Source organism: Trematomus bernacchii, unplaced genomic scaffold, assembly GCF_902827165.1.
Source record: "Trematomus bernacchii unplaced genomic scaffold, fTreBer1.1, whole genome shotgun sequence".
Classification (NCBI taxonomy): domain Eukaryota; kingdom Metazoa; phylum Chordata; class Actinopteri; order Perciformes; family Nototheniidae; genus Trematomus; species Trematomus bernacchii.
This window is the reverse complement of record NW_022987649.1, coordinates 1,613,505-1,623,498: the sequence shown is the minus strand read 5'-3', so window position 1 is coordinate 1,623,498 and position 9,994 is coordinate 1,613,505. Positions and strand designations below refer to the sequence as shown.

Below are 9,994 nucleotides of genomic sequence, written 5' to 3'. Positions count from 1 at the left end.
TACTAAAATGAATAATAATGTATATATGCAGGCAGGAGGTGTAATAACCAGGTGGTGCTTTGCTAAAGCTGATTGGGGGAAATGTAGGACATGAGCAGGAGTCGGTACACCTGCTAACATCAGAGGGAAGCATAGAGGTAATTACAAGCCAAATAACGCAACATATTCTAAATGCAGCAGAGAACAGTATACCCAAAACAACAACCAAGGGTAGGAAGAAAGTGGTGCCATGGTGGAATGAGGAATGCAGCAGGGCTATTAAAGAGCGAAATAATGCATTTAGAGAATTAAAGAAAAACATGACACAAAATAATGTTATAGAGTTTCAAAAGAAAAGGGCAGCTGCTCGAAGGACAATCAAATACACAAAAAAGAGAACATGGAGAGAATTTTGTTCTACCATTGGCAGAGGAGTAAAATTAGGTGATGTCTGGTCCATGTTTAAGCGGATGAGTGGGAAAAGGAAATCCATTAAAATTCCAGCTTTGGTTGATGGGGAGAGGCTGGCAGTGACAGATAAAGAGAATGCAGACATGTTAGGAAGGACACTTGCAGCAGTACATAGCGGGGAACATCTCAGTGATATTCATAGGCAGCAAAAACAGCAGTTACTAGCAGAGAATGAAAACGTGAAGGAGAAGAGACAGGATAATAGGTCAGCTCTTGATGTGGAATTTACAATGTCAGAACTCAAAATAGCCTTACAAGGTACAGGATATACAGCCCCAGGACAAGACCAGCTATGTTATGCTATGTTTAGACAGTTACCTATGGAAACTATGACAATTGCTGAGTCTTTTCAACACAATCTGGAGAGAAGGAGATAAGCCAAGTTTGTGGAAAACAGCAGTCGTGCTACCATTCAATAAGCCAGGGAAAGATACAGCTAACCCTAGTAACTACAGACCAATAGCTCTTACATCACACCTATGTAAATGGATGGAAAAGATCATTGTCCGTAGGCTCTCACATGTACTGGAGCAGAAAGGGCTGCTGAGTAGTTTTCAGAGCGGATTTCGTAAAGGGCGGTCCACAATAGATGCGTTAGTAAGAGTGGGTAATGACGTGGAAAAAACATTGAAAATGAAAGAGATAATGGCAATAGTGTACTTTGACATTGAAAAGGCGTATGACTGTATGTGGAGGGATGGGTTACTGATCAAATTGAGTAGAATGGGTATTGGAGGGAGAATGTACAATTGGGTAAGGGCCTTTTTAACAGACAGGACATTTAGAGTAAAGGTTGGAGCAGATATTTCCAATTATTTTGAAATAGAAAATGGTATCCCCCAAGGGAGTGCAGTCAGTCCAATATTATTTAACATCATGATTAATGATATATTGACATGCTTAGACACATGCATCCAATCGGCTCTATACGCAGATGATGGGGCTATTTGGATGAGGGGAAGAAATGCCCCATACGTAATGGAGAATATAGCTAGAGCGATTAAAAAAGTGGAGAGGTGGTCATATAACTGGGGATTCAAAATGTCAGAAAGCAAGTCATGCTATATGGTATTCACAAACAAACGCAAGATTGATGGCCAACAGCTAACACTATATGATCGTCCAATGACAAAGGTGAATGAGTTCAAATACCTAGGACTGTGGTTTGATAGCAAATATACATGGAAAATGCATATTAATCAAGTGGAAACAAAATGCAAAAAAGTATTACATTTATTGCGAGCTGTAGCTGGATGCAACTGGGGCGCAGACAAACAAGCATTAATAAACATTTACAGATCAATTATGAGGTCCACAATAGACTATGGTTGTATAGTGTATGGAGCAGCAGCAAAAACATCACTTTTAAAAATTGATAGAATACAATATAAAGCATTGCGGTTGTGTATTGGAGCGATAAAGTCATCCCCTATCAATGCAGTTCTGATAGAAGCAGGAGAGACACCTCTGGAGATCAGAAGAGAGAAACTTGCTCTGTCATACTGGGTCAGACTACAAGGAAGTGGAGAAGAAAATATTTCAAACAGAATATTACAGGATTGCAGGGAATATGCAAAGTTCCAGGGACGTGGGTTTGGCTGGACGAGTAAGGAAAGAACGAGGGCATATGGAGTGGAGAATATCACGTTTGCCAAAGCAACCCCATTTAGTAGTGTTCCCCCATGGCTTTTCCCAGAAGCTAACATAGATATGAGTATTGTAGAAAGGAAAAACCAGTGGCAAATAAATGAAGTGGGAATTAAAACAAGTATGTATCTGAATGAAAAGTACTACAATTACCTACAAATGTACACAGATGGTTCTAAGAACAAGGAAGAGTGTGTTGGAATTGGTATATACATCCCAGAATTTAAAATATCTATTTCAAAAAGAGCGTCTGATCAATTATCAGTGTACACAGCAGAAACGCTTGCTGTAATAATAGGATTACAGTGGGTTGAAGAGGTCAGACCAGATAGGGTGGTGATGTGCACAGATTCATTATCCATATTACAAAGCATACAATCAACAACAACTGCCAGAGAAGACATTCTCATAGAACTGAATCATAGCTTGTTAAGACTTCACAGAGGCGGCATAGATCTGCAGTTCTGCTGGGTGCCTGCACATGAGGGGGTGAAAGGGAACGAATGTGCTGATAAATGAGCAAAAAGTGCACTTCAAAAGGAAATCACATTACCAGTTCAACTTGGTAAAGGAGAAGGAAAAGCAGTGATTAAGAAGAAAGGGATGGAGATCTGGCAGAAAAGGTGGGAGAAAGACCAGAAAGGCAAAGACTATCACAAAGTACAAAGGACAATTACAATTCATATTTATAAAGAAAGAAACAGAAGGGAGGAAATCACGATCGCTAGACTCAGAATAAATCACACTTGAATGGTACGCTGTATGTCATGGGGAAAAGTGACAGTGACAAGTGTGGGAACTGTGGAGTAAAAGAAGATGTAGAACATATCTTGTTACATTGTGACATCTATAAAGCGGAAAGAGAAAAACTAAAGGCTAAAGTTTTAGAGGCAGAGAGGGAATGGAGTGTGGTTGGTGTTTTGGGAACAAAAGGAGAGGGAGTAAGAGCTACCAGAAAGGCACTGTTTACATTCTTGAGTGAAACTGGGGTAGGAAAAATAATTTAACATTAGGTCAAGAAAGAACATAGATTTTTATTTTTGTTTTATTTATTTCATGTTTTTTGTTGATTTATTTATTTATTTTTATTTATTTTAATTAGATCATAGGTTAAAGAGTTGGTATGATATGATGATTCATACTCATGTACAGTAGGTGGCGGTATGCACCTTTTAAGTTGTTTGCAATCCGCCAAAAACGAAGAGAAGAAGAAGAAGAAGACTTCAGGCGAACTTTTTGAGACCTCCCCCGGCTGCAATCGGCTATTCTCGTCTACTTTCGAGGCGAGCCGCAACTCATCTCAAACAAGCCTATTGACTGCTTTTGGGATCATGTGACTGCTCAACAGCACTGTCACGTGACGCACAGAGCGTGAGCGTGCACACAGCGGTATCCGGCAGAAATCATGGAGCTGCTGCGGGTCGCGGTGTTCCTCGGGCTGTGTCTGGGGGCCTGCAGCTGTCAGGCCGTGGTTCTGAGCGACTCAGCGGGCCTGGGGAGAGGCTTCGACGGGATAGGAGGTCTGAGCGGCGGAGGGGTGAGTTTAGCAACGCTTCCATCTACTTCCGGTACCGTGACGAGCTGTCCACAGAGGGAGCGAGAGAAAGAACCTCAGCTGATGAGTCTGTCTGTTTATCTCAGCAGAGAAGTACTCAGATATTCTACTAAAGTAAAAGTAGAAGTACCAAAGAGCAGGAATATTCTGTTACAAGTAAAAGTCTTGCAATAAAAAATGTACTCAAGTAAAAGTACAGAAGGTGTAACTAAAGTCTGATTTAAGAGTTGATAATATTTCACATCATTAATCCAAATCTGTAGTAACTAAAGGTATTAAATAAATGTAGTGGAGTAAAAGTACACTATATTTCAATTTGTTAGAATAGTCTTAAAATAGTTTTTAGAATAGCTCCCGACAGTACTATTTTTTTATTTTATTTTGGTTACGTATTCTTCTTTCTGTGTCTCTGTATGCACCACATATACCAAAGCATATTCCTCGCATGTGTAAACCTACTTGGTAATAACACTGATTCTGATTCTTATTTACCTCTGAACTGTAGTGGAGTAGAAGCACAAAGTAGCAAAAAATTGAAATACTCAAGTAAAGTACAAGTACCTCAAAATTGTACTTTAGCACAGTACTTTAGTAAATGTACTTAGTTACTTTACACCTCTGATTCTCATTTACATTTGTCTACTTGTTCCCAGGCGACGTCTCGGTTACTGGTGAATTATGCCGAGCCCTACCGCAGCCAGATATTAGACTTCCTGTTTAAGGTATGAAATGATAAAGCTATTCGTTCAGTTCAGTTGAACGTTTTCGGACACTAATGCACGCCTTTCATTTGTTTGCCTTCAGCCGAACTTTGGAGCTTCCTTGCACATACTGAAGGTGGAGATCGGAGGAGACGCTCAGACTACTGGTCAGTGATATTCAGTAACACAGAGACCAGGTTGGGGAGTAACGGATTACATAATGGGATTATGACAGGATACCAAAAAAAACGAACTGTATTCCCTTACAGTGACATTAAGATAAGACGTAATCAGATTGCTGTTACATTTAAAAAATAAAAAATAAATGTTATTTATAAGCGCACTTTTCATTTGCGTAAACAAAACTCAAAGTGCTACAGATTACTTGCAGGATTACAATGAATCAATAAAGAATGCTATATTATAGGTAGACGTACTGCCTGCATTTTCTTTTTGGTTATCATCCAGGCTACTTTCATTCTTCTATTTTTAAATATCTTTTTTGAATGAAGTAAGTGGAACAATGTATCGAAACAAAAATACTGTTTGCTTTTAATAAATATATTAAACTAAAACACTTTTTGAAAGCACTACTATTCTCTAGGACACATTGTTGATCCTAAATATGTTGTTTTTTCTTTTCTAAGGTCACATTGTTCTGTTTAGTACAGCGGTTAAGCACATAATATGGAAGGTATTGTGCACTTTATGAAAGAAGCATGACATTTTCACCAGTGTTAGTACATATGATGAGGTTTGATTTCAGATGTGGAGGCATTTATGATTGGACCTCTGAAGACCTCGAGAGGTCAATTACCGCAAACAATGTTGAATTCCAATTTTTGGCGTTCATGACAAGGATAAGCTAATGTTAACAGTCATATTCATACCCCATGGACACTTTTTACATTCAAATATTGTACAAAGACTGTGCAAGGTATATTATTTTTTAATAAGCTTAAAGTTACACTTGCCAAATGCTAAAAGAAGTCAAATGAACTGAAGTCAACTGTAAATGCGGAACTTGCTCATATATTGTAAATGTACCTGTTAGAGCCACAATGAAGTCAAAGTTATTATTTAGATTCATAATTTGATAAATGAATTAATGATGGAAAATGATTTATATTGCCATGGTGAATATCTTTTGATGAAATGATTGTTCATTTTAAATCGTTTCCTTGTACCTTCCGGTGTTTATTTAAGTGAGGCAATTGAGGACAGCCGCGGTTCTCTGAGACCTGATGAGACGGGGAGTGGAACAGTTTTTCGACCGCAAATTGTAAACAGAAATTAGTGTTGCAAATTGGACTGCAAAGTATAGTTTATATAAGAAAGTTTATCGCTGAAATATTGATTTAGATTTGTTATTTTGAGACTATTTAAGTCAATACTTTTTTGTTAATAAATTAGATTTTTTGACTGAAAACCTTCGGCTGCTTATTGCTTTGGATTGCGTGTCGTCAACCCCGCTCTCTAGTGGCAAAAGGAAACCTTGGATGCCACTACAGTACCTATATATAAACTATATGAAAACAATGCTGATAACATTTGTTTTGTTCCATACAGTGATTACACTGATTCAGGATAACCATACTGGTTAATTCTAGTTCTTGCAATCTCCTGAGCAGTAACACAGGACAGTGCATTTGAGCGCTGCCTTGGCGCATTTACAGTGTCCAGTGCATCCCTTCCTGCAGCCACAGTGGATTAGTTCATAACATGACTTTGATGCCTCTGGAAGTGTGGTCCAAAGTGGTTGCCACTCTGTTCCCTCCTTCACCCAACCCCAATCAGAAGGGCTTGGCAGCACAGGGTTAGACACGGTGGTTTGGAATCACCGTGAGGGGTTCCAATCGCTATAATGACCAGCTAGCTGCATATTACCCCACCTATTACACAACTTGTTACTAAAACAATCTGTCATTTGACACAAAATATTGCTATGGCTTAACTGCAGCGACAGCAACATACCTTAAAACGACAGAAGCACTGATCAAGGTTTTCTGTAACTGTCACAGTCTGTTCACTGTGTTCCCTTTACTGTTTACTTCCTGTCTGTGTTGTTCTGCTGTTCCCTTTAGTGTTTACTTCCTCTCTGTCTTCTGCTGTTCCTTTTACTGTTTACTTCCTGTCTGTTTTCTTCAAAGAGTGAAATAGTATACACTATTAACACTGCCGACATGTTTTTTTTCTTTCTTTAGTTAATGTTTTTTTATATATAAACGAACTACGGGTGCTGCAGATGTTATGACGGAACGCGAGAAAAAATACAAAAACATTGGCGACTGCCATCGGTGAATGTCCCCTCATTTGCCGATGTGCCGATGGCAGTAAATATGGCCCTTTATATCCCTTTAGTGTTTACTTCCTGTCTGTCTTCTTCTGCTGTTCCCTTTAGTGTTTACTTCCTGTCTGTCTTCTTCTGCTGTTCCCTTTAGTGGTTACTTCCTGTCTGTCTTCTTCTGCTGTTCCCTTTAGTGGTTACTTCCAGTCTGTCTTCTTCTGCTGTTCCCTTTAGTCCCCGTCTTCTTCTGCTGTTCCCTTTAGTGTTTACTTCTAGTCTGTCTTCTTCTGCTGTTCCCTTTTGTGGTTACTTCCAGTCTGTCTTCTTCTGCTGTTCCCTTTAGTGTTTACTTCCTACTAGTGTCTGTTTTTTCTGTTGATTTCTATGTTGTCCGGCTCTCTTGAGTTTTTGAACTCTTTCCTTATCTTGCTCTGTTTTCTTGTTGTTTACTGGGGGACAGTTCAGTCATCATGATTCCAAAGTTGTATGCTCTCACAAATATAAAAATGGATAATCAGAAAGTATTTCATGGTGTCCGCTGACATTTAATTGACAGCCCTTTCTTCTGAGGATAGATATGACTGCACATAGACCTGCTTTTGTAAGTGAAAGAGAACACCGCTAAATGTCCAGCTTGAACAATCAGAATTGAGTATTCACATGGGCTCTCTAGGTCGTCCTCAGACGAGCCCTCCATCGTCGCTTCCAGTCATCCCGGTTTCTCCATACATCTGGCTGTGTAATAAAACTCAAATGATTAGATGTACCATGTAGGCCTTTGTCTTTATCTTGGTCTTTGGTTTAAACCTCTTTGCATTGCTTATGCTGTTAGTTTGACATTTATTCTATATTAGTGTTACACAATGCGTCTTGAGCCTGCATGTGTGTGTTGATGCAGGTTTGCCCTATATATATATATATATATATATATATATATATATATATATATATAATAGGCTTGCACTAGTTGTCTTACATAATACACTTCGGTGAAAAACATCTTATTTATATTTCTTTCTCTATTGTTTATTTGCACTGGATTTGATGTTGAGGTAATCCAAAAGTAACAGAAAGTAATCAGGTTACATTACTTTTATATTTTGATACTCGGATTATGTTACTGATTACAATTCTTTTTTTACAGGTAACTAGTAATTGTAATCGATTACATTTTTACAAGTAACCCTCCCAACCCTGATAACAACTTATTATTGTATTATCATGAAATCATACTCCAAGAGCCCAAGTTGATTGGGTTGGATAAAAGTCTTAAACCCAAATATAATTAATCTAACTTTAGCTCTCTTTACCTTACATATTTGCTTCATTAAATGTTTTGACAATTTATACGATAATACAATTGTTCATGTTCTTTAATTTGACTAATACATATCTTGTCTAGTCAGTGTCAGCACTACCAACTAGTGGTACATTAATTAACTTCTGGTTTTCCCAAATCTAAACCCAAATAAGCTGAAAAGTGCAAAATCAGTAATAATTTAAAAAAAGACTATGTTTTACTATAACCATGGTGATATAATTCAAAGGATTAAATATAACATTACTTAAAATGTATAAAGTATAGTAACAAAGTAATAAAATGTGACCATGTGGGATGATGTCAGCACACATGGAAAGACAATTCATTTCACACATTTCTTACGGGGATGGATAGATCATTTATGGGAACTAACTAATTCTCGCTACTAACAGAACTCCAACATTTAGTGTATTGTGACTGTTTAGATTCCCTAGCAACCAAGTCATTGATATACTTTGGATCTATTGATGACAACATGAAAACAGGCTTCATGCATCGTGTTAATGAAATTACATTGGATTATTATCTATTTCCAGATGGAACGGAGCCATCACACATGCACTATGAGAATGATGAGAACTACTTCAGAGGGTATGAGTGGTGGCTGATGAGAGAGGCCAAGAGGAGGAACCCAAACATCACACTGATAGGTAACACGGCCATTTCTTCCATTCCATGAAAGTCAAACAGCCGACCCAGGATCAGGAACCCAACACGGTGGTTTGGAATCACCGTGAGGGGTTCCAATCGCTATAATGACCAGCTAGCTGCATATTACCCCACCTATTACACAACTTGTTACTAAAACAATCTGTCATTTGACACAAAATATTGCTATGGCTTAACTGCAGCGACAGCAACATACCTTAAAACGACAGAAGCACTAATCAAGGTTTTCTGTAACTGTCACAGTCTGTTCACTGTGTTCCCTTTAGTGTTTACTTCCTCTCTGTCTTCTGCTGTTCCTTTTACTGTTTGCTTCCTCTCTGTCTTCTGATGTTCCTTTTACTGTTTGCTTCCTCTCTGTCTTCTGATGTTCCTTTTACTGTTTGCTTCCTGTCTGTTTTCTTCAAAGAGTGAAATAGTCCCACACTGCCGACATGTTTCTTTTTTTTCTTTAGTTAATGTTTTTGTTCTGGGTGCCGCAGATGTTATGACGGAACGCGAGAAAAAATACAAAAACATTGGCGACTGCCATCGGTGAATGTCCCCTCATTTGCCGATGTGCCGATGGCAGTAAATATGGCCCTTTATATCCCTTTAGTGTTTACTTCCTGTCTGTCTTCTTCTGCTGTTCCCTTTAGTGGTTACTTCCTGTCTGTCTTCTTCTGTTGTTCTCTTTAGTGGTTACTTCCAGTCTGTCTTCTTCTGCTGTTCCCTTTAGTCCCCGTCTTCTTCTGCTGTTCCCTTTAGTGTTTACTTCCTGTCTGTCTTCTTCTGCTGTTCCCTTTAGTGGTTACTTCCAGTCTGTCTTCTTCTGCTGTTCCCTTTAGTCCCTGTCTTCTTCTGATGTTCCCTTTAGTGTTTACTTCCTGTCTGTCTTCTTCTGCTGTTCCCTTTAGTGGTTACTTCCAGTCTGTCTTCTTCTGCTGTTCCCTTTAGTCCCTGTCTGTCTTCTTCTGCTGTTCCCTTTAGTGGTTACTTCCTGTCTGTCTGTCTTCTTCTGCTGTTCCCTTTAGTGGTTACTTCCAGTCTGTCTTCTTCTGCTGTTCCCTTTAGTCCCTGTCTGTCTTCTTCTGCTGTTCCCTTTAGTGGTTACTTCCTGTCTGTCTGTCTTCTTCTGCTGTTCCCTTTAGTGGTTACTTCCAGTCTGTCTTCTTCTGCTGTTCCCTTTAGTCCCTGTCTTCTTCTGCTGTTCCCTTTAGTGTTTACTTCCAGTCTGTCTTCTTCTGCTGTTCCCTTTAGTGGTTACTTCCAGTCTGTCTTCTTCTGCTGTTCCCTTTAGTGTTTACTTCCTACTAGTGTCTGTTTTTTCTGTTGATTTCTATGTTGTCCGGCTCTCTTGAGTTTTTGAACTCTTTCCTTATCTTGCT

General features: G+C 38.9%; 1 protein-coding gene across 4 annotated transcripts in view; it reads left to right on the top strand.

The window, feature by feature from the left end:
• Positions 1-3,352: 3,352 nt before the first annotated feature.
• Positions 3,353-9,994, top strand: part of galcb (galactosylceramidase b) — a 28,325-nt gene continuing 21,683 nt past the window's right edge. For all 4 annotated transcript variants that reach the window (XM_034134758.1, XM_034134756.1, XM_034134759.1 and 1 more), the window contains exons 1-4: positions 3,353-3,634; positions 4,306-4,374; positions 4,457-4,520; positions 8,498-8,611. In XM_034134758.1, the coding sequence (XP_033990649.1) occupies positions 3,503-3,634; positions 4,306-4,374; positions 4,457-4,520; positions 8,498-8,611 (379 nt within the window). In that variant the 5' untranslated portion in view covers positions 3,353-3,502. The remainder of the gene's footprint in view (positions 3,635-4,305; positions 4,375-4,456; positions 4,521-8,497; positions 8,612-9,994) is intronic.